Here is a 25,012-nt window from a genome sequence, read left to right on the forward strand (position 1 = left end):
AAAGAAAAAAAAATGAAACAAAAACAAAACCAAAAACGTTTAAAGCCTGGGTCAGGAGGATCACAAGTTCAAGGCCAGCCTCAGCAACTCAGCGAGACCTTGTCTCAAAAGGTTGGGGTATGGCTCAGTGGTTAAGTGCCCCTGGGTTCAATCCTTCGTACCATTAAAAAAAGTGCTTCAGAACACCTTATTTTCTCCTATGCAGGAATAAATCTGTAGGATACAGCCTATATCTGACCCACCACAAATATACACATTTACCAAGATGAATACATCTTGAACTCCTACATAATACTATGTAAAGTCTTTAACCTTTAATTAGATCACGGTACTAATCAATACAAGAAGAGGTACGTTGAACAAATAAGGTAAAAACATCTTCATATACATTTGTAAACAGGTATGCATCTATGCTTTTAAAAACTATAAAATGAGGATCCTTGAGTTAAAAATACAATTCATCAGCTAAAATCTCTAAATATTAACATAAACATTTGAAATATAGATACAGCAATTTTAAACACACCTGATTATCCAATTGCAAAATGATCTCAAGTGATGGGATATTTTAAAGTCTTATCACTAAAATAAAAATATATACTCCCTCCCCACTGCCAAATCAACCTTTCTGGGCATGGTAGCATGTGCCTACAATACCAGCTAGTTTGGAAGCTGAAGCACAATTGCTTGAGCCTATGAATTCTGGGCTAGCCTGGCCAACATAGCAAGACTCCTTATCAAACAATCGGGCTGGGGATGTAGCTCAGTGGTAGACCACTTGCCTAGCATACCTAAGGTCTTGGGTTCCATCCCCGGCACTGCAAAAACAAAACAAACTTTAACATTAAATAGAAATAGCTATTATGTAGAAACCTTATGGTAGAACCCCAGCTTGGCCAAAATAGATATATAAAATGTAAGAAAAATTTACAAAGCAAATGATTTGAGTTGGCAAAATATAGAAGATAGCACCCATGTGGGGGTCCTAAAAATAATTTAAGAAAACTATAATTTAGAATGTTGATTTTACTTTGTCAATATTCAATGGTAAAATATGCTGAAGGAGTATACTAGATAAAAACACCAGGAAGTTCTTATGTTTTTGGAAAATGAGGCATAATTTTCTTCCTAGGAAGTTAATTGTTGAGTATTACATATATAATTTTATGTTCTGTATTGTGTAAACTTATTTTAAAAAGATTACCATTTAGGTGCTTCATATTTACAACTTGACAGAACACTGACACTTGTAAAGGGATGGATTACAGGTAACAGGAAAGGGAAAGATGATAGATTAGTTTTGTATTGAAACATCTTGAGAAGTATCTTAGTGAACTCTACTTCCAATAAACAGCTCAGTCACATACAAAACAACATCAACAAAGCAAAACTAGATTATACAAAAATGCAGAAAAAAACTATGATCATATATACAATTTATAATCCAACTTTTTCACTTTAAATATTTGCACAATAAAAAAATACAAATAGTCTGTTTTAAATGTACATTAAGAGAAATAAACTCTTCCATGAAAATCAACATAATACAAAAATGCATCTAAAGGACCACATAATCTGTACAAGACATTAATGGAGAATATTAAGGGAATTCAGCTGCCAAAGTATTCACAGTCTCTTTTGGAATGTCAAGATGAATTCCTTCAAAATAGTGCAGAAACCTGTCAAAATTACAAAGAAAAATATAAGTTAACATTTTCACCTCTTGAGAATATTTATTAATCCTGAAATAGCTCTCTAAAATGTTATTTTTTATAGAGCCTTTACCTTCTTTTACTTTTTCCTTGTTCTTTTAGCTTCTCAATCCTACAGATGTTGCGGAGAACTGGCAGGTATTCAATTACACTAGCTTGTCTATTACCCAGGTTCAGAAGAGATCGACTAGAAAACACACTTTTAATGACTGATATCCTCTTCCAAGCACTGCTGGAAATTAAAAGTAATACATAATTTTTTAATGCCCAATAAAAATAACAATTGCAAACTTAACCAGTTTTTCTGCCTCTGATCTATACTGGATGATACTTCTAGATTAATTTCTTGTCATTAATTACTCTCATACATACTAAAAAATATATACATATATATTTTTTTCAATTTTTACTTTTTTTTTTGGTACCAGGGATTGAACTCAGGGGCACTTAACCCCACTGAGCCACATCTGCAGCCCTTTTTTAATATTTTATTTAGAGACAGGGTCTCACTGAGTTGCTTAGGCCCTTGCTAAATTGCTGAGGCTGGCTTTAACTGGCAATCCTCTTGCCTCAGCCTCCACAGCCACTGGGATTACAGGTATGTGCCACCACACCCAGCTCTTACTAAAAATCTTAATGGCTATCTGCTATCTGGCAAACGTGTTTCCCTGTCACTTAGGGGTTTTTCAAATCTAGCCCACCCTAATCGTCCTTAGAAATCACTCTGGTCTTCTTAATTTTCATTAGAAGCTACTTTATTATTTTTTAAAAAAATATTTAATTTTTAGTTGTAGTTGGACACAATACCTTTATTTTACTTATTATTTTTATGTGATGCTGAGGATCGAACCCAAGGCCTTACACGGCTAGGCGAGCACTCCACCACTGAGCCACAACCCCAGCCCAGAAGCTACATTATTAATATGACTTAACATGATCAATAGCCCAGCATTTTAAAATTAGTAAGAATAAATAAATGAGTTATTTCCCCTTTGTCATTTATCTGAAAAATAAAAAGCAAAAGAAGACTTACTCTAAATCAATTGCTGACTGACTAAAGCATACATTATTGTGCTTTTGTGAAACACTAAAAGTAAGATCCTTGGTTGGATCTCTTCCTAATTTCTTGCAAGAATTCAAGGAGGATTCCAATGCTTTTGAAATAGTAGAAGAACATTTAGTAAAGGTAAGAGCTTCTGCAGTTGCCTTTAGTTCTCTAGAGCTTTGAGAAGTCCATCCATCATTACTCTCAAGACTAAACTCATCACAAAGTCCACTTTTAACCATTCCATCTGTCCAACGAAAGTCATTTTTCCCAAGTTCCTTCTGTTCCTTTATATCAGTTAAAAGGGCATCCAAGAAGGACATGTTATCCATAAACTCAGTGAGAGAATTTAAACAATGAGAGACAAGGACAGAACTTTTTTTCCCCGCTGGTGTTTTAGGAGGATGAGGAATAGATTCAATGCTAGACTCTAAACTATTGTTCAGGTTCTTTGTCCCTGAACTGCTGTCTCTGGTCTTGTTTTCTTCTAAATTTGAGGAAGATGCAGGTGATAGGTTAATAAATTCAGAAAAGTCCAAGTCATTGTCAAATAAATCACTATCATCTAGTGTCACGATCTTTTTCTTATGTTTCTTTTTCTGTGACTTATTCAATGGCCGCTCTCCTTCAGTACATTTCCTAGCAAGACACTTCATGCTCCTTGCTGCACTGGCATCCACATTTATTGATAAGCCACAAATGGTTTTTGATTCTGGAATGATATCAACTGGTAATGGTAGAATAAACTCAAGATTGCTATATAAAAAATCTACATCCTGCATGTGGAATTCTGTAAGAAGCTGGATGAGTTTATGCCATTCTTCCTTTGTAGTGATTTTGTGCTGAAAAGCAATTTTGAATACAGAAATGTTATAACAGTACATAGTTTGAATGTTTTTCTACAGATATAAATATAGTGTTTTCTATCTTTAAATACTTAGTCACTTACCTCTTAAAATTTTATTAGATTCCACTTAATACATGAAAATAGAACTGAGTCTAAAAACTAAATTTAGACTGCTAATTTGGAGAAATTAAATGTTCTAATATTTAGTAATATACACCAATTCAATAATTAAAAGTCTTTTAACAGCTACTCTGAAATTGTTGTTTTACAGATGACAAGGAATATAAATGTAACATTCCAAATACACATTAAAATACCTTTAAAAATGAAAATAAGTCTTCAGATGGGGAAAAAATGTTCTTGAGTCCAAACAAGGTCTCAACACAGCCAGTGTCACATTTGGGAAGGTCCACATGATTGCTTTTGGTATTTCTAGTGTTATTTTTGGAAGCAGGGCCATCTTCAGAGCAAGCTAGTTGTTTATTTCTGCTACTTCCTCCTACAATAAAAGAAAAAGCTATACATATTTAAAACAAATTTTATCAAACAATTAGATGCTTTGACACTCTTTGGACCCATATTCCACTTTGTTTTCTATATATGCATTTAATTTTTCAAGAGAATACCTACATCAAATAAGGTGATGATGGCTTTCAATACAACTCAAAAAGTGCAAAGACTGAATGGGTAAAAAAAATCAGGTAAAAATTACCTATTAAATTCATGAAAGACATGCAATAGAAGGTTTGGTGGTGCACCCCTGTAATCCTTGGGCAGGCTGAAGCAGGAGGACCACGAGTTCAAGGACAGCCTGGGCAACTCTCTGGGACCCTGATTCAAAATGTAAAAAAGGCTGGGGATGTAATTCAGTGGTAGATCACCCTTGGGTTCAATCTCCAGTATTAATCAATCAATAAATAAAATGTAAACTGCTGAAGTTGTAGCTTAGTGGCAGAGGACCTACTTAGCATGAAAAAAGCCCTGGGTTCAAAACCTAGGACTACAAGGGGGAAAAAGATGTGCAATTTCTCTAGTGATCACAGAAATGCAAATTTAAAGTTAAATACTGTCCATGTTTCACCTTTTAAACTGGTAAGATTAAAAAGATTGAAAATTGCTGGGCACAGTGGCACAATGTCTGTAATCCCAGAAACTCATGAGGCTGAGGTTAGAGGACTACTAGTTCAAAAGCCAGCCTCAGCAATTTAATGAGTACCTGTATCAAAATCAAAAAATAAAAAGGACTTGGGATGTGACTTAGTTATTAAGCACCCCTAGGTTAAATCTGCAGTACCAAAAAAAGAGTGGGGGGAGAATGAAAAAGACTGGTAATCTAGTTCTATCAATATACACAGCTGGGCGTGGTGGCAGACACCTATAATCCCAGGGGATTGGGAGGTTGAGGCAGGAAGATAGCAAGTTCCAAGACAGCCTTAGCGACAGCGAGGCACTAAGAAACTCAGTGAGATCCTGTCTCTAAATAAAATACAAATAGGCTGGGGATGTGGCTCAGGGGTTGAGTGCCCCTGAGTTCAATCCCTGGTAATAACCACCCCCACAAAAAGAAGGTGGTGCATGCTTGTAATTCCAGCGGCTCGGGAGGCTGAGACACGAGGATCACAAGTTCCAAGCTAGCCTCAGCAAAAGTGAGGCACTGAGCAACTCAGTGAGACCCTGTCTCTAAATAAAATACAAAATAGGGCTGGGGATGTGGCTCAGTGGTCAAGTGCCCCTGAATTCAATCCCTGACACCAATAAATAAATAAACCAAAAAGCAAATAAACAAATAAATTTATAAATAAATAAATAAGCAAGCAAGCAATGGATAAATAAATAAATAAGTTCTCTTAAAAAAAAAAATTCCGTGATTAGAACTGGGGATATAGCTTAGCGGCAGAGTGCTTGCCTAGCATGTGTGAGACCTGTGTTTAATTCTCAATATGTCCTCCTCGCAAAATAAAATTCCAAAAATTTACTTAAAAGAAATTAACTAGGACTGGGGATTTGGCTTAGTGGTAGAACGCTTGCCTAGCATGTGTGAGGCACTGGGTTCAATTCTCAGCACCACATATAAACAGATGAATAAAATTAAGGTCCATCAACATCTAAAAAAAAAAAAACTAGGAGGCTGGAGGTGTAGCTCAGTGGTACAGCACTTGCCAAACACATATAGGGCCCTAGTTCAGTGCCCAGCACAGTAATAACAAAACAAAAACATAACAATACATATAAAATCATATATATATATATGATGTACAAACTTTGCTAAGTTTGTAGCAATATTATATATGATTAGATATAAAGGTCTAATGGGTGCTACCTTTAATAAGTAGAGGAAGGGGCTGAGGCTATAGCTCAGTGGCAGAGTGCTTACCTGATCCTTAGCACCACATGGAAATAAATACATAAAATAAAGGTATTATGTCCATCTACAACTAAAAAAAAAAGTGGTAGTAGAGAAATAATTTTATTTATATATATTTGAATTGCCAACGATGGCCTTAATCTTGAGATCCTCCTGTCGTGGCTTCTTGAGTAACTAAGAATATAGGTACACACTACCACCTTGGGCAGTCTCTGTGTTTCTTTAAAAGCAGGAATGAAAATGTAAGATCTTCAAAGAAACTGTGTTATACTTAGATTCTGCTTTCTAAAGTTCTTCTTCTTCTTCTTTTTTTTTTTTTAGTTTCAGGTGGACACAATATGTTTATTTTATTTTTATTTGTTGCTGAGGATTGAAGCTAGTACCTCAAACATGCTAGGCAAGCACTCTACCACTGAGCCCCAACCCTGGCCAGTGCTTTCTGAAGTTCTTAAGGGGGTGGTATAGTGCTTGCCCAGTGCTTGATACCTAGTACTGCCAAAAAAAAAAAAAAAAAAAAAGTTCTTGGGTATGGCAATTTATATCGAGTGGCATGGCAATTGTTATTATTAACTCATTTTTTTTTTAAAAAAAAATATATATATATTTTTAAATTTTTAATATTTATTTTTTAGTTTTCGGCGGGTACAACATCTTTGTTTGTATGTGGTGCTGAGGATCGAACCCGGGCCGCACGCATGCCAGGAGAGTATGCTACCGCTTGAGCCACATCCCCAGCCCCTAAAAATATTTTTTTTAGTTGTAAGTGGACACAATACCTTTATTTTATTTATTTATATGTGGTGCCGAGGACTGAACCCAGTGCCTCACAGGTGCTAGGCAAACACTCTACAGCTGAGCTACAACCCCAGCCCCAACTCATTTGTTTTTAATACCAGGATGTTTCCCATTTTCTATTTATTATATTTACCTTTTGAGAAATAGTTAAAGCTATCAGCTTACATTGAATTAAACATCGAGGTATGTCTACTTTGAAAAAAAACAATATGTAAAAATTCTGAGCTTATTAGAGGCAAAAAATTATAGGGCATTAATATTATAGAACTTCATCTTGGTTCTACTTAAATATGTATTTCCCAGATCAGAATCTGAACCTACATAACAGTGTCTATGGAGCATGGAAAGCACAAACTAGCAACTTCTTCAGGGAAGAAACATGGCTTACTCATGATAACACAGCACCTGGCACAGAGAAAGTATTCAATAAGTGTCTGTGCTTTGAGTTAAGTCACAATGAAGACTGAAAAGCAATAAGAAACAAAAGCACTTCTGAAACAAAGTTCTTGGGAAACATAGAATTACAGATTACTAAATAAGCTAAAAGGAAGCTTATTTACAATAGTCACATAAAAAGAATGAGATGTATCTATATACACTGATGTACAGACATCACCAATATGCCTTTTTTAAAAATTTTATTTATATGCAGTGTTGAGAATTGAATTTAGTGCTTCACACATGCTAGGCAAGTGCTCTACCACTGAGCCACAACCCTAGCCACCAATATGACTTTAATAAGTGAAAAAAGGAAGTTGCTAAGTAATAATTATAATTCTATTTATTTTATACCAAACATGTTTATAAACATATAAATAACAGTTTAGAAAATTAAACAATCAAATGTTTGAGGAGGTAGGAAATGGGGGGGGTTGTTTTTTGCTTTGCAGTGTTGGAGATGGAATCTAAGTCCTTGCATATGTTAGGCAAGTGCTTTACCACTGAGCTACAACCAGTTACTTTTAAAATCTTAGAACAACTACACAATCAAAAGCAATTTACAGATTATCTAGCTTAAACTTCTAATTTTCCAGATGAAGAAACAAGTTCAAAGAGGTAGATTGAATTTTGGAGGTTACACAGAAAGGAGAGAAAAGGCAGGAGAAGATCTGTTTCTAGGATCAGTTTAATAATCTTAATCACTTACTTGTAAAGTTCACAAAACTTCTTATGAGCAAAGCTGAGATATGTATATGTATTTTGAAGAATAGCATGATAACTAGAGGGTTAAAATGGTCAAAAATTTTAGTCTTTTAAATATTTTGATATATATTTTAAAATTAGGTCCTGCCAGGTGTGGTGGTGCATGCCTAATAATCTCAGCAATTTGGAGACTGAGGCAGAAGGATCACAAGTTTGAGGTCAGCCTTGGCAATTCAGTAAGACCTTGCCTCAAAATAAAAGTAAAAATAGGGCTGGGAGTGTAGCTCAGTAGTAGAGTGCCCCTGGGTTAAATCTCTAGTACAACCACATAATACATAATACAGACAGACAGTCTCATAATGGAAATTTCTCTTATAACATATAACATATGGACTTACGACAATGAGATAATGGCCTTTCTTCTAAAAATCCACCTCCGCTTCTAATCCAAAATTGTAGGTAAAGGATACTTTTTCTGATATCACAACCATTTGCAGTTAACAAGGTTACAAAGTCTTTTACATCAGTTCTGAAATTTTCAGTTAAACATATCATTTGTAGGTAGGTGGCAACATTTAGCTTAAAAACAGGGACAGAGTGGGAGAGAAAGAGAAACATGGTTAGTTGCAATTAATAGAAAGAAATACAGCAATAATAAATCTAAACATTATCTAAAAGAAATTTTGCTATAGTTCACAATATTTTAAAGAACGAAATTGCTCTAAAACACATAAAGCAATATACCAAATGAAAGGCATATATACATATACTATTTCTATTTATTGTATATAATCCAGGATAGCCAGGAAACTTTTATAGAAGGTTCTCCAATCTGAACACATTTTACAAATCTTGAAAAACCCTTAGGATTGTGTAATGGTATAGCTCAAGAGAATATTTCATAGCCATCAAAATTATGAATACTATAACAACACTGAAAAACATGATTTTTTAAAACTGCAATTAGGAAACTATCAACAAGTGCATAAAAGCATATATGTATTAGGTGTGTGGTGTGTACCTAAAATCCTAGCTTACTCTGGAGGCTGAGGCAGGAGGATCACAAATTCAAGGCCACCTTGGGGAACTTAGCAAGACCCTGATTCAAAATAAAAAAAATAAAGCGGGCTAAGGATTTAGCTCAGTGGTACTTCATCCCTTGGTTCAATCCGTGGAACTTCAAAAAAGGAAAAATAAAAAATATATATGTACGTAAATAAGAAATAAAAGGGGAAAAATCTAAAACATTTTATTTGTTATGAGTTAACAGACAAAAAGAATTCTTTCATTTTATTTAGTATTCCAGTAGTATGTATGGTTTATAAAATATATGTGTGTACACATATGGACATATATATGTGTACAATTCTCTTTACATTGTTTCCTATGGAAAAAAATTTTTTACCTTGAAAACTAAAAGAAATAAATTGTACTTAAATTTCATAGATTTCATAAACCATTATTGCATTTTCACTATACTAAATAAGGCAAGTAAAAAAAATATCCCTTTGAAATGTTTGCCTTTATTCTACAAATATACATTTACTCTTGCATACTTCTGGGATTTATGTTTACCATAAATTGGGAATTCTATATCCAATATCGGAGTAGTGAATACCAGGAAAACCTGGCCTGTGTAAATAACTATAAACTTATAATTAACTGCAAATAAATTAGCCACCTGAAAGTACAAGACAGTGAACAAAAGTAGAGAAAACTGAAGAGGGATTCATTAAATGGCCCTGGGTGAATCCCCTCTACCCCTTTAATTATTTTTGAGGGAATGCTGCAGCAGGGTGGATAAAATTCAGAGAGCAACTCCCAGCTACTGACTTAAAGAACCGGAGGACAAAGTCTGGAATGATATCAGTGTTTGAAAGAGAGGAAAGGATCCAGAAGGTAAAGAAACAGAAATTCTAGCCAACAGGACTCAAATCTGGCCTCTCTAAAAACAGCCCAACTGAAACTACAGGGACCAAGCACAAATTTGTGCTGCAATAAACTGCAGGCAAATAGTTGTTCAGAGGAACTATCAGGATCCGGGTATCCATAATATCATTCACAAAGTCCAGGAGGAAAATCTAAACAGACACATGAAAATTAGAAAAATAACCAATACTTTAGAGACATGGTAATCAAGAGCAACTGAACACAAGATAATACAGATATTGGAATAGGTAGATAAGGATTTTTTTTTTTTAAAGATAGTAAAATTGCCAATAATGGTGGCACACACCTGTAATTCCAGCTACTCATGAGGCTTGAGGAGGAATTTCAAGTTCCAGGCCAGCCCCAGCAATTTAGTGAGACCCTGTCTCAAAGTGAAAAACTTAAAGGCTGGAATGTAGCTCCGTGGTATAGCACCCTGGATCCACTCAATCCCTAGGACCCTCCCACTTTCCCCCCAAAGAATAAAGTCTACAGGAGCATTAGAAACATGAAATACCAAAGAATAAGTTTAAAGAAAGGTTTGTTATGCCTCTAAAAACCACCAATACTGTTTAAAAAAAATCAAAGATAAATAAATGGTGAACTCTACCATGTTCATTAACTGAAAAATTCAATATTGAGATGCCAATTTTCTCTCAAATTGATTTATGAAGGTAACATAATTCCCATCAAAATGCTGGAAGTCTTTTTTTGGTATCAGGGATTAAACCCAGAGGTGCTTAACCACTGAGCTATATCCTCATCCCCTTTTTTTTGGGTGGGGGGTACTGGGGATTGAACTCAGGGGCACTCAACCACTGAGCCACATCCCCAGCACTGTTTTGGACTGAAAAAAAAAAAAAAAAGTTTTTGTTTTTGTAGTAGTAGATTGACAGAATTGCCTTTATTTTATTTTTATGTGGCACTAAGGCTCAAACCCAGTGCCTCACATATGCTAGACAAGTGCTCTGCCATTGAGCCACAGGCCCAACCCCCTATTTTGTATTTTATTTAGAGACAGGGTCTCACTGAGTTGCTTAGTGCCTCGTTTATCCTGAGGCTGGCTTGGAACTTGCTATCCTCCTGCCTCAGCCTCCTGAGCTGCTGGGATTATAGGCATGTGCCACCAGACCCAGCTCTGGCAGTCTTTTTTAAAGTAAAAAACAAGTTAGAGGTAAGTTTAGTGGTCACATGTGTGCTTGACATGCTTGAGGCCCTGGGTTCAAGCCTCAATACTTAAAAAAGAAAGAGCAAGGAACTTAGAAAAACCAAAACAACTTGAAGAATGACCAGACTCGGGAACAAACTATCAGATATCAACATTAACTATAAAGTCATCAAAATTAAGAAATATGGTAAAGACAGGTGTGGTAGCAAACACCTATAATCCTAGTACTAAGGGAAGAGGCTGAAGTGAGAGGATCTCTTGAGTCCAGGAGCCTGAGATCAGACTGAGTGAAACTCTGTCTTAAAGAAAGCAAAAGTATGTTGGCAATAATGACAAATACATCGGTGCAACCAAATAAATAATCCTGAAAGAGACTGACATGTGTGTACAGAACTAAAATTATTTTTTAATATACCAAAGCAATTAAATGGGGGAAAGTAGATTATATTCAGTAAATAAGGGTAGGAACCAGTGGAAATCCATGAGAAAAGAGAAATTTTGACTACTATTCTATGCCAATCACAGAATTTAATTTGAAATTGATGATAGACCGAAATGAGAAAACTAAAAATATTAAAAATATTTAAATATTAAAAAGATACAAGAAATGTAAGGAATTATATTCATAATAGTATTGTATGCTATTAAAATCAGAAAAAATCAGATAAAATCAACTGATCAAGAGAATATGGCAATCCCAAATATAAATGCATAAAATAGTAGAGCTTTAAAATCTATGAAGCATCCCAGTGACTTGGGAGACTGAGACAGGAAGATCACAAGTTCAAGGGCAGCCTCAGCAACTTAGTGAGACCCTGTCTCAAAATAAAAAAATGAAAAGGGCTGGTAATGTAGCTCAGTGGTAAAGTGCCCATGGGTTAGATGCCCATCACCCCTGCCCCCCCCCAAAAAAATTATGAAGCAAAACCTGATAGAATTAAAAATAAAAATAGATAAATCCAGGGCTGGGGTTGTGGCTCAGTGGTAGAGCGCTTGCCTAGCACGTGTGAGGCACTGGGTTCGAACCTCAGCACCACATATAAATAAATAAATAAAAGTCCATCAATAACTAAAAAAAATTAATATATATTTATATATAAATCTATAATCAAAGATCAAGTTTTAATGTTTTTCCCTCATCAAATAATTGAATAATAAGTAGTAGAAAGGCTAATGGCCATCATAACAGGTGTGAGATGATATCATATTGTGGTTTAATCTGCATTTCCCTAATGACTAGTGATAATCAACATCTTTTCATATACCTGTTGGCCACATGTATTTTTTTTTTTATTTTTTGGAGAAATGTTTATTCAAGTCACTGGCTCATTTTAAAAACCTGGTTGTTTATTTTGGTATTGAGTTGTAGGAATTCCTTATGGTTTGGCTCTTAAGCCCTTATTAGATAGTTGATAAATTTATTTCCACTCTATACTTTACTGTTCACTCTGTTGATTTTTTTCTCCATATTGCAGGAGCTATTTGATATAGCTCAGGTGCTCCGGCCATTGTGGTGCCATCTTCAATGAGGCCTTCACAAGAGCTGAGCAGAAGCTGGCACTATTCCATTGGACCTCCATATTTGGAGCTAAATTAAACCTCCTTTCTTTATAAAATTACATAACTTCAGATATTTCCTTATAGTAACAGAAATTGATACACCAAGGACTCAATTTAACAAAATATGTGCAAAGTATGTACAATTAAAATTATAAAACCTTGCTTATAGAAATTAATACCTCCCTTCATGAATCAGAAGACTCAATATTGTTTAATGTCAGTTTTACAAAAATTGATCTGTAAATATAATGCAATACCTAGAATAAACTATAAAGTTGACAAGCTGTTTCTAAAATTAATAGAGAGAAATGAATAAGACATACAATAGCTAGAACAATTCCATAAAAAACAAATTTGGGGGCTGGGGTTGTGGCTCAGTGGTAGAGCACTTGCCTAGCATGTTGAGACACTGGGTTTGATCCTCAGCATCACATAAAAATAAATAAAATAAAGTCATGTCCATCTACAATTAAAAATTTTTAAAAAAATGACTTCATTAGAAGTAACCCATATGTCTATCAACAGGTGAAATGATAAACACACTGAGGTACATCCATATGATAGAACACTGCTAATTTAAAAGAAGAAGAAAAAAAAAAAAGGACACATTACATGACTAAATATTAAAAAAAAGTTTTATGAGACCCTATCTCAAAATAAAATATAAAAATGGCTGAGGATGTGGCTCAGTGGTTAAGTGCCCCTGGATTCCATCCCTGGTTTAAAAAAAAAAAGAAAAAGATTTCACTTACATTAAATTCTATAATAAGCATAACTACAGTGACAGAAAAACAGACTGTAGTTGACAGGGCTTAGGAGTAGGGGAAGGGTCTAAACACAATGGAATCTTTGAGGTGATGTTCATTTTGTTCCTTTTTTTATTTTATTTTTTTTAATGCAAAGCCCACATTTAAGATTCTACCAAAGCCTCAATTTAAGGAGAGCATGGATTACTAAAAACATCCATGTCTACGTTGCCTAATGCTTTCAAATTTCAATCCTATTGGTAACTACATACTTGTTTCTTCCTAAGATTATATATTCAACCACCCCCCTGTTGAAAATATTTCTTTTCTTTTCGTTTTTTTTAGAGAGAGAGAAAGAGAGAGAATTTTTTTTTTTTAGTATTTATTTTTCAGTTTTTGGTGGACACAACATCTTTATTTTTATGTGGTGCTGAGGATCGAACCCAGCGCCCTGCGCATGCCAGGCGAGCTCGTTACTGCTTGAGCCACATCCCCAGCCCTGTTGAAAATATTTCTAATCCTATCACTCACTTTATACTTTGTCTGATCTCCTAACTTATATATTGATATCTATTTTCCTACATATTTTCCCAAGTACATTCTTGTGACTAACTCTTCAATGTGTGCTGACATTTACATTCACTCTCTAACAGAAATCCTATTTCAAAAGGACTTTTGTTTCTTTTTTTAAAGTCATGGTCTCACTGTGTTGTCCAAATTGGCCCAGAATTCACATGGACCTCCCAAATAGCTAGAATTACTTGATGTATGCTACCACATCACACTTAAAATATGTTCAAATCTTGATGCACATGTCCAATAGCTACATTTTGTCAAACTCATTGAACAATACACTTAGACTGAATAAATTTTACTATTATGTAAATTATTTTTCAATAAAGTAATTAACAAAAACCACATGAACACAAACACAGATGAATAACATCATTGTGGCTAAAGTTAAAAAAAGACTGATAACTGCAAGTCTCATGCACAGACCTATTTGGCAGATTCTCTTTTTTTTTTTGGCAGCACTGGAATTAAAAACAGGGTATTCAACCATTATGCAATATCCCCAAGCCCTATTTAATTTTTATTTTGAGGGCTGAGGATGTGGCTCAAGCGGTAGCACGCTTGCCTGGCATGCGTGCGGCCCGGGTTCGATCCTCAGCACCACATACAAACAAAGACGTTGTGTCCGCTGAAAACTAAAAAATAAATATTAAAATTCTCAAAAAAAATATTAAAAAATAAAAAAATAATAATTTTTGTTTTGAGACAGGATCTTGCTAAGTTGCCCAGGCTGGCCTTGCCATCCTCTGCCTCAGCCTCCTGAGTTGCTAGCATTAGAGATACATACCATTGCACCTGGTTTATCTGGCAGACTCTAAAAAACAATTAAACAAATACCTACTGCATATGACTCAACAATTCCACAAACAGAACAGCATGGATGAATCCAAAAAACCTGGTGTTGAATGAAAGAAGCTAGATACGAAAGGTTGCTTAATGTTTGTTTCCTATTATTTGAAATTTCAAAACTAATCTCAATTAATAGACATTAACATGAAGAAGTTTTATGGGGTGAGAGAATTATTCTGTATCCAAATTGTAGTAATGGTTTCATGAATCTATATAGGTATTAAAGATCATAGAACATAACACCCAAAGAAGTCAATTTCAATGTATGTCATTTTAAAATTAAAGAATTTTTTTTTCCAAAGGTTAAAAGAAAAAATAAACAAAGTGCAATGTTCATCAGTGAAGAAAACCAGAAAAGGAATAATGGTTACTTCTAGTTGGGAAGGTCATGCTGACCAGAAGGCCATTAGGAAGTTTAGAAGGTGATGGAAGTGTTCTATATTTTGATCTCAGTGATGATTTTTGGGGGCTTTTACATATGTTAACATTCATTGAACAGTACATCTAAGAAAGTTCAAATTTCAACTATATTTATGTTTTCCCTTAATTAGGTACTATTATGGGGGGGGGGGGTAACCCAAATGAACATTTGAATACAGAAAAAATTTAATTATTTTTTAGAAATCTTTTTTTAAGGAAAAAAAAAAGCCAGAAGTTCCCTAAAACTAACAAAAGTTGTAATATATCCCTTAGCAAACACATTTTTAAATTATGATATCTAAATTTAATAAGAAATCACTTTCACATAATTATGGTGTATAATCTATGATCATCAAAATTCAAAACTTACCAGAGAAGGAGTACTGAAATTGATTTCTTCAAAGCAGCCATCAAACAGTAAACTAAATGTTGGATCTACAGGGAAAAAAAAAAAATTAAACATTAACACCAGTAAGTAACTTTTCCCAGTTATACTTGTCTATCAAAATATTAAACATTTCATTAATAATGAAAGTACAGTAGTCTACCCTTAGCCATGGTTTTGCTTTCTGCAGTTCAGTTACTTACAGTCAATGATGATCCAAAGATATTAAGTAGAAAACTGTAAAACTAAACAATTCATAAATTTTAAATTTTCATGACATGATGAGTAATGTGATGAAATCTCAAGCTATCCTGCTTGAGATGAATCATCACTTCATTAGGTATATCCATGCTGTATATGCTTCCCTTCTGTCAGTCATTTAGTTCTTGGTTATCAAATTGATTTCTGTGGCTATCACAGCGCTTGCATTCAAATAAGTCTTATTTTACTTAATAATGGTCCCAAAGTCCAAAGAGTAATTTTTTACAGTATATTGTTGTAATTATTCTAATTGATTCTTTGTTGTTAATCTGTTACTGTGCTTACTTATAAATTTAACTTATTATATAGGGCTCAGTGCTACTTGATATTTCAGGTATCCACTGGGGGTTTTGGAAGTATCCTCAGCAGGTAAGGGGAGTCTACTAAACAATAATACCATGCACATCACTGATCCTTATGGAACTAACTTTCCATCTTGACCTAAAGTAATTATGATCTTTTAATTAAACTACCACCTTATGATGAACAGGATTTTTATAAATATTTTTAGAACACAATCACTGTTAAATGGGCCATCAATTTGTAGGTAAAATCTAAAACATACACATTTTCCTAGAAGTCTATGGCAGAGCTAGTCTCCTGAATAATGCAATGAAAAATATTAGACAAAAATGAAAATATAATATTTGTAATTTTTTTTAAAAGAAAGGAAATTGTACGAGTTTTGAAAACTATGCAATGCTAATTCCCGAGAAAGGAGATTCTGTTAGGTTGATGATAGCTTACTTTAGCTAAAATGTGCAATAATCCATATTGGAAGTGTCATAAGGGGCTTAAATTCAATGTTAAGTAACTGTAGAAAGGACTAGAAAATGAGGTCTGCTGATCTAATTACAGATACAATGAAGAAGAAAGAAAATGATCTGATATTTTTTCCTATTGTAACACTAGCTAATCCATAAATCTATCTGTGTTCCAGGCTGTGATCAGCTTACTAAATATCTAATACTCAACATGGTTATCCAATGTAGTACCTATTTTTAAAAAGTCATCGCTATTTGTGAAATAATAGTTTTTAATTACTGAAGGTTGCAAATCAATTTTTTTTTTCCTTCAAATTTGAAGAATCCTTAAGATATCCACTTGCCTCAGTCTACAGAGCAGCTGGGACTATAGGTACACCTCACTGTGTGGACCAGTCAACTAATTTTTGAAGGAACAAAACTAGAGGCTTTCCTAAACATTTTAACCAAAAGTAATTTTTTGTACTAAAATCATTGTTACATACCACTTGTAGTAAGGATTACAGGTCGTTTCGTTGTTGCCATGAATGTTTTGATTGCATTCAAAAAACCAGCATCTTCATCAAAAATGACATCAACCTACAAACCATTTATTAGAATATTAACAAGTAACAAAATACTTACTAGATCTCAATTATGTATACACAGTAAAAATACTATACGCCTGTGAGAGACAAAATTTATTAATTTTTAAAAAAGTATTGTCAGCCCATGATGAAAGCTTATATCTTATAAAGTTTTTTTTGATTATCAAATATTAAACATTAAAACCAAAAAAAATGCAGTCACCTGTAAGTGGATAGATGAAGGTCAGAATAATTTCTATGATCATTAAATAATTAGTAACATTGAATTGCATTAATTATCTTCCTAAAAAAATTCAAGAGATTACAGTTTCATTTGCTTTAATCAAATAGATTGGCTGGGGATGGAGCTCAGTGATAGAGCGCTTAACTAGCCTGTGTAAGACGCTGAGTTCAATCCCCAGCACCATGGGAGGAATGAGAGAGAGAGAGAGAGAGTGTGTGTGTGTGTGTGTATCTTTTTAAAGAAATTTTTACCAAGATGTCATGAATGTTGTACCTCTGTAAGCCTACCTCCTCAAAAAGAATAAGAGATGTTGCATTTTTCCTGTTGGGTTCTTCAGCTCCAAATTCTTTGACGTTTGAATTAGGTACACTTGCAGATTTAGTCTGAGTAATTTGCTTCTGTTCCAAAGAATTTTTAATTCCTGAATAAATAAAATATTGCTATTTTAGGCAAAAATCAACATTTTTGGCTTACACATACTAGGCAAGTGTTTTACCATTAAGCTACATCCTCAGTCCTTTTCATTATTATTTTTTTAAATTTTGAGATGATCATATTAAGTTACATAGATTGCCCTTGAACTTGAGGTGGTTCCTGAAACAGCTCCTCAAGTAAATAGCCAGTAAAATAAAGTTGTGGCTCCAGGGTAGAGCACTTGCCTTGCATGTGTGAGGCCCTGGCTTTGAGTCTCAGCACCATATATAAATAAAATAAAGGTCCATTATAACTAAAATAAATATACATTTAAAAAAAACTGAAACAGAACTTCTATATGTAGAACCTTCAGTATAATTCAGCTTTCAATAACAGCAATAGGAACTCATGAAATATCTGCATATTTTCATGTATCCGGACCATTATTATTTAAAAATGCCAAGTTTGGGCTAGGGTTGTGGCTCAGTGGTACAGCACTTGCCTAGCATGTGTAAGGCACTGGGTTTGATTCTCTGCACCGTATATAAATAAAGTCCATTGACAACTAAAATAATAAAAATAAAAAGCCAAGTTTATTTGTCAATTTAATGATTTACCTTTATTACTTTCCAGAAGTTCTCCTATTTCTTCATTATTTTTGGACTTGGAAGATACTTTAAAGTAATTTGCCAAAGTTTTAGGGGGAATTCCTCGCTTCTGCCCATTACTTTTTGGTGATGATGGAGGAAGTTTCCTTGGTGAAGTAACAACTTTCTTAGGAGAGTTTAATTTTTCTGCACAAAACAAACTGTGTTTAAGGATAAACATTCTAAAACTATACAGGTAGCAAGATTGTATATTTCTCCTTATCAGGTAAAAATCAAAGATACAGAAATTTTCTTTCATTCTTACATTCAAATGCTCAATGCAGTAAAAAAAAATCACTATATTGTTACTTATGCCCACATAGAGAAGGCAAACCAACCATTTGGAAAACGGAAAATTTGGAAAACACTCTTTTCCAAAGAAATACATATTTTTGAAACAAGTAATGATCACAATCCCTTTAGTGAGTTGCTCAACATTTGCTTGAGGTCAGAAGAGGATAGAGGAAAAAATGACAATGGAACATAAATTTTATTGTTCAACTTCAGCTTATCCCTATTGTAAATTGACTTTAGAAGCAAGAAATATATATTTCCAAAGATGCTTTGGAGGATAGAGTTAAAAAAATAAATTACTGATCTCTACCCCCAGAAGCCCCAAGGCATTAATTCCAGAGCATATGTTCTTTTTCTATCCAAAGAAATAGAAAAATACAATCCATAATAAAGAAAAAACAATCAATTGAAAAACCAAACCAGAGACAATACAGATAATAGATATACATAGATTAAAAATATTAAAATAGTTACTGTCATTGTACTCCTTATGTTCAAAAACCTCTATGTCTATGTGGCACACACCTGTAATCCCAGCAACTCAGGAAGCTGAGGCAGGAGAATGGAATGTTCAAAGCCAGCCTCAGAAACTTAGTGAGGCCCTAAGCAATTAGCAGGACTGTGTCTCAAAATAAAAAATAAAAACAGACTGGGGATGTGGTTCAGTGGCTGAATAACCTTGGGTTCAATCCCCAGTACAAAAAACAACAACAAAAAAAACCTATATACTCTATGTATGTATAATATGTCAAAATGTGCTCTACTGTCATGTATATCTAAAAAGAACAAATGAAAAAAAAAAAAAAAACTATTGGAAAGACTGAGTACATGTTAAGTAGAAACACATCAGAGTAAAATAGACCCAAATAAAAAGTACAGAAATGGGCTGAGGATATAGCTCAGGTGGTAGCATGCTTGCCTTGCATGCACAAGGCCCTGGGTTTGATCCCCAGCACCACAAAAAAAAAAAAAAAATTACAGAAATGAAAACTACACTATGGCACTGAAAGCATATTAGATACTGCAGGAGAAAAGGTCTGTAAACTTGAGTAAATAGTAATAATTATTCAAACTGAAACACAAAGAGGATGAAGATTGAAAAAATGAACAAAACATCAGAGAGGCCAGGCACAGTGATGTGACTAGAGAGGCTGAGGCAGGAGGATCGCAAGTTCCAGGCCAGCCTCAGCAACTTAGGAGACCCTGTCTCAAAATAACAATAAAAAAAAAAAAAAAAAAAGACTGGAGATATTGGTCAGTGGGGTAAAGCACCTGGGGGTTCTTTACCAAGAAAATAAAAATCACTGAGCTGTGAGACAACTGCAAGTAGTCGAAGATATCTGTAATTAAGTTTCCAAAGGTGGAGAACAGAAAACATATTTCGGGAAATAATGGTTGAAATTTTCCAAGTTTACTGAAAACTATCAACCCATATATCAAAGAATCACAACACCCCCAAACAAACAAAATATGTGGAAAATCACCAACGAACATCATAATCAAATAAATTAAAACAAGTGCTAGACAGAGGAGTGCATGCCTGTAATCCCAGGGGCCAGGAAGGCTGAGGCAGGAGGATTGTGAGTTCAAAGCCAGCCTCAGCAATTTAACGAGGCCCTAAGCAACTCAGTGAGTTGGAAAACGGAAAATTTGGAAAACACTCTTTTCCAAAGAAATACATATTTTTGAAACAAGTAATGATCTTGTATATATATTTTAAAATGGTTATTTTAAAAAGGCATTCTGTCCATCTACAATTATAATTTTTTTAAAGGGAGTTGGGGATGTACCTCAGTGATAAAACATCCCCAAGTTCAATCCCCAGTACAGAAAAATAAAAAAGAACCATTTTAAAATATATATACAAGGAATTACAGTGTGTCTAAATAAAATATAAAAAAAAAGGTCTGGGGGGCTGGGATTGTGGCTCAGCAGTAGAGTGCTGGCCTAGCAAGGGTGGGGCCCGGGTTCGATCCTCAGCACCACATTAAAAAAAAAAAAAATTGTGTTGTATTCATCTACACCTAAAAAATAAATATTTTTTTTTTTTTTTTTTTTTTTTAAATATTTATTTATTTATTTATTTTTAGTTTTTCGGCAGACACAACATCTTTGTTTGTATGTGGTGCTGAGGATCGAACTCGGGTCGCACGCATGCCAGGCGAGCACGCTACCGCTTGAGCCACATCCCCAGCCCAAAAATAAATATTAAAAAAAAAAAAAAAGTCTGGGATGTAGGTCAGTGGTGAAGTGCCCTGGGTTAAATCCTTGGTACCAAAAAAAGAAAAAAAGAAAAAACAACAACAACAAAAAAAAACCTAGTGATAAAGAAAACAATTTAAAAATTGCAATGAATAATGAACACAAAGGACTGCAAAACATTAAATATGTTAAAATCCATGAGTTCATAGTAATACCAACCCTTCTTCCCCCAAGAAAAAAAAAAAAACCTCCTTGGTCAATTTGGAGGTTGCTAGAATATCATTACTCTAAGAACAAGAAAATAAAAGAAAGAGCTGGTCATGATGGCACATGCCTGTAATCCCAGTGGTATGGGAGGCCAAGGCAGAAAGATAGCAAGTTCAAAGCCAGCCTTAGCATTTGCAAGTAAATGGACGGAACTGGAGACTGTCATGCTAAGTGAAATAAGCCAACCCAAAAAACTAAAGGCCCAATGTTCTCTCTAATAAGCAGACGCTAACATATAATAAGTGGGGAGGCAGAGAAGTTCATTGGATTAGACAAAGGGGAATGAAGGGGAAGAGACCGAGAATGGAAGTAGGAAAGAAAGTAGGATGAATCTGACCTAACTTTCTTATGTTCATATATGAATATATGACCTGTGTAACTCCACATCATGTAAAACCACAAGAATGAAAAGTTACACTGCATGCATGTATAGTAGTCAAAATACATTCTTTTCTTTTTCTTTGTAGTTGTATATAGACACATTACATTTATTTTATTTACTTATTTTTATGTGGTGCTGAGGATTAAACCCAGTGCCTTACACATGCTAGTCAAACGCTCTACCCCAACCCCCCTCAAAATACATTCTATTGTCACATATAACTAAAAAGAACAAGAACAACAACAAAAAGCCAGCCTAATCAATTTAGTGAGGATGTAAACAACCTAGTCAGACCTTGTCTCAAAATAAAAATTAAAAAGGGATGTGAAGGGCTGGGGCTACAGCTCAATGGCAGAGCACTTGCCTAGCATCTGTGTGAGGAACTGGGTTCAGTTTGATTCTTAGCACAATATATAAATAAACAAATAAAATAAAGGCATTCTGTCCATCTACAATTATAATTTTTTTAAAGGGAGTTGGGGATGTACCTCAGTGATAAAACATCCCCAAGTTCAATCCCCAGTACAGAAAAATAAAAAAGAACCATTTTAAAATATAGTTTATATCTATGAACTATATTTTAAAGTATCCAAATAGTTGACAAAGAATAGTGCTTCTCAGAATTCCCACTAATAAATGCAAAAAAGCTGAGAGAATTACAATATCATCATTTAAAAATCCCTAACAATAATTATTCCATTAGACAAAGATCATTAGTGGGTCTAAAGTACCATTAACTAAAGGTAAGGGAGGTTATGGTATATGGGTCAGAATGAAAATACTTGAATTCATTGATTACTCTCAATATCACTAAGAAGGATGTGTGTTCTGCTGCTATGTCATAAGAAGTAGAAGCCTACCTATTCACATATGCCACACACAAAACAGACCTGAATCTAATCAAGCCCCACTATCTAACCACCAATTTATAAGAAACATAGGGAAGAGGAAAATGTTAACTGACAGTGTGAGGATACAATCATTGCCAAGTCCAAACTACGAGAAATCCTATGGCAAATGACAGGCTGTTCAACATATAAACAACATGAAAATAATGGGTCAGGGAATTGTTAAGGAGATTAACAATTAAAAAAAAACAAAACAAAACACTAAATATAAGATATGAACCTTGTTTGGATCCTGATTTAAACAAACAATGTGAACAACAGGAAACTAAAATCAGTATATTAGAGGATATTAAGTAATATATTGCATTTTGTTAGACCTGATTATGATACTATTGATATGCTTTTCAAAAAGCCTTTATTGGTTAAAAGCATATGTGTTGGGCGGGGTTTGGGGTTATGGCTCAGTAGTAGAGCTTCGCCTCACATGTGTGAGGCCCTGGGTTTGATCCTCAGCACCACACACAAAAAAATTGATTGATTGATTAATTAATTAATTAATTAAAGGTAATGTGTCTTACTACAACTACAAAAAAATAAATATTTAGGAAAACAGAAAGTATATGTGGGTAAAATTACATGAAGTCCCTCAGATTTATTTTGTTTTAAAATAGTTCAGGGGAAAAAACAAAACAAAACAAAACAAAACATGTTAATATGCAAGAAAAGATTTAAAATGAATGGCAAGCAAGGCATGGTGCTATCCCAGCTACTCAGGAGACTGAGGCAGGAGGATCCCAAGTTGAAGGTCAGCATGGGTAATTTAGCTAGACCCTGTCTCAAATATAAACTAAAAAAAAAATTGGGAATACTACTAGATTCGATACCCCAGTTATGGAAAAAAAAAAAAAGGCAAAATGTTGACAATTAAAAACTATTTTCTCAGGTTTTACTTTTCTCAAAAGGCTATACCTTAAGAAAAATAATTTACTTACTTGGTGACTTGCCTATGTTGTAGCTATTAAAAAAGCAGGGTTTTTGTGAGTTTACACCTTGCTTGTCTACTTGATGGGACTGAGTAGCTTCCTTCAGCTGAGACAGAATCTGTCTACCACTGCGCTGGGAAGAGGCATTTACTTCAAATATCTAGAAGAATAAATGAGAAAATGGCAGAATACTTTATGTTTTCTTTTAGGTCAAGGTTACTTATTAACATTAACATTCTTCCACTGCACCTACTAACCTTGAATCCAAGCTCCTGAGCACAAGCATACACTGCAGCAGTTTTTCCCACTCCTGTTGGCCCTGTTATAAGAACAGTATTGCAAAGACGACTCTCTTCCTCATCATCTGAACTGCCTTTAAAGTCTTTGCTATCTGACAAATCTGAAAAATTATTCAAAAACATATAAAATGATTAATTGTTTAGGCAGCAATTCTATCTCATGAAACCCAATAATCAAACACCCCAAATTTCTTTTTTTTTTTTAAATATTTACTTTTTAGGTTTAAGTGAACACAATATCTTTATTTTACATTTATGTGGTGCTCAGGATCGAACTCAGTGCCTCATGCATGCTAGGCGAGCACTTTACCACTGAGCCACAACCCCAGTCCCCCCAAATTCTTGACAATAAATACTGGAAAATGAATTTATAAAAGTTAAGCCAAATATTATATATTAATTTTAAAATTACATAAAAATGTTTGAGCTAATTTAACTCTTTTTTTTTTTTTAAAGAGAGAGAGAGAGAGAATTTTAATATTTATTTATTTATTTATTTTAGTTCTCGGCGGGCACAACATCTTTGTTTGTATGTGGTGCTGAGGATCGAACCCGGGCCGCACGCATGCCAGGCGAGTGTGCTACCGCTTGAGCCACATGCCCAGCTCCGAGCTAATTTAACTCTAAAAAAATGTTCAGTTAAGAAGAAAAAAAATGAGTCAAATACCTTCCTGTTTCTCCTCTCTTTTTCCCTTCAAATTCTGTCTTTCTTCCAGTTCAGCTCTTCTCTTCCAGTCTTTCAACCAACTGTCATAAAGTATATTAATAAAAAGAAAATTCACAGAATATCAACATCTCTTAAACTTTAGATATTATAAAAATAAGTTTTAATAGTAACCTTGGGCAGTGGAAATATGAGAAGAGAGAAACTTCACTTAAAATTTTTTTTTTTAAAATGATGTTTCCCATTTAGTATGTTAGTTTGTAATTTCTAACTTTTAGATTTAACTGAACACTAAATTTATAAAATTTTTAATGCTTTAAAAATTTTACCAACCTATGTAACTTTTTTATAGCTAACTCATTGCCTATGAGTTCACTGGCATTTTGAGGTTGATACTTTTCTGTCCAAAGCATGTCTTCAGTTCCAGAATCTAAAGCAGAAAAGAAAAAGCTAAGATAGTATTCACTCCTTGACATGAGCATATATTCTTAGACATTAACATTTTTTATAATGAAATAATACATATTTGTAAAAATATTTACATTTATAAAATGCCAAAAATGTAATTTTTAAAACTTAAACATTACTTTAAAATTTTCGACACCAAATCCAACCCCCTGGGGGGAAAAAAAAAGCAACA

The 25,012-nt window shown here is 34.2% G+C and overlaps 1 protein-coding gene across 6 annotated transcripts in view; it reads right to left on the minus strand.

Annotated features, from left to right (window-relative positions):
* Positions 1-292: 292 nt before the first annotated feature.
* The window catches only part of Atad5 (ATPase family AAA domain containing 5), a 61,359-nt gene continuing 36,639 nt past the window's right edge, over positions 293-25,012 (minus strand). For 3 of the 6 annotated variants that reach the window (XM_046424020.2, XM_046424018.2, XM_058572517.1), the window contains 13 exons: positions 24,706-24,802; positions 24,376-24,455; positions 23,667-23,809; positions 23,419-23,569; positions 18,404-18,580; positions 17,660-17,793; positions 17,048-17,141; positions 15,523-15,587; positions 8,306-8,486; positions 3,922-4,103; positions 2,746-3,599; positions 1,786-1,944; positions 293-1,679 (listed from right to left, as the gene is read on the minus strand). In XM_046424020.2, the coding sequence (XP_046279976.1) occupies positions 1,601-1,679; positions 1,786-1,944; positions 2,746-3,599; positions 3,922-4,103; positions 8,306-8,486; positions 15,523-15,587; positions 17,048-17,141; positions 17,660-17,793; positions 18,404-18,580; positions 23,419-23,569; positions 23,667-23,809; positions 24,376-24,455; positions 24,706-24,802 (2,396 nt within the window). In that variant the 3' untranslated portion in view covers positions 293-1,600. Of the gene's footprint in view, positions 1,680-1,785; positions 1,945-2,745; positions 3,600-3,921; positions 4,104-8,305; positions 8,487-15,522; positions 15,588-17,047; positions 17,142-17,659; positions 17,794-18,403; positions 18,581-23,418; positions 23,570-23,666; positions 23,810-24,375; positions 24,456-24,705; positions 24,803-25,012 lie in introns of those variants that run through there. The other 3 variants (XM_046424019.2, XM_046424022.2, XM_046424021.2) reach the window with 3 other exon arrangements.

Source organism: Marmota monax, unplaced genomic scaffold, assembly GCF_021218885.2.
Source record: "Marmota monax isolate L192 unplaced genomic scaffold, Marmota_monax_Labrador192_F-V1.1 WCK01_AAM20220418_F8-fsc00296, whole genome shotgun sequence".
NCBI classification, from domain to species: Eukaryota; Metazoa; Chordata; class Mammalia; order Rodentia; family Sciuridae; genus Marmota; species Marmota monax.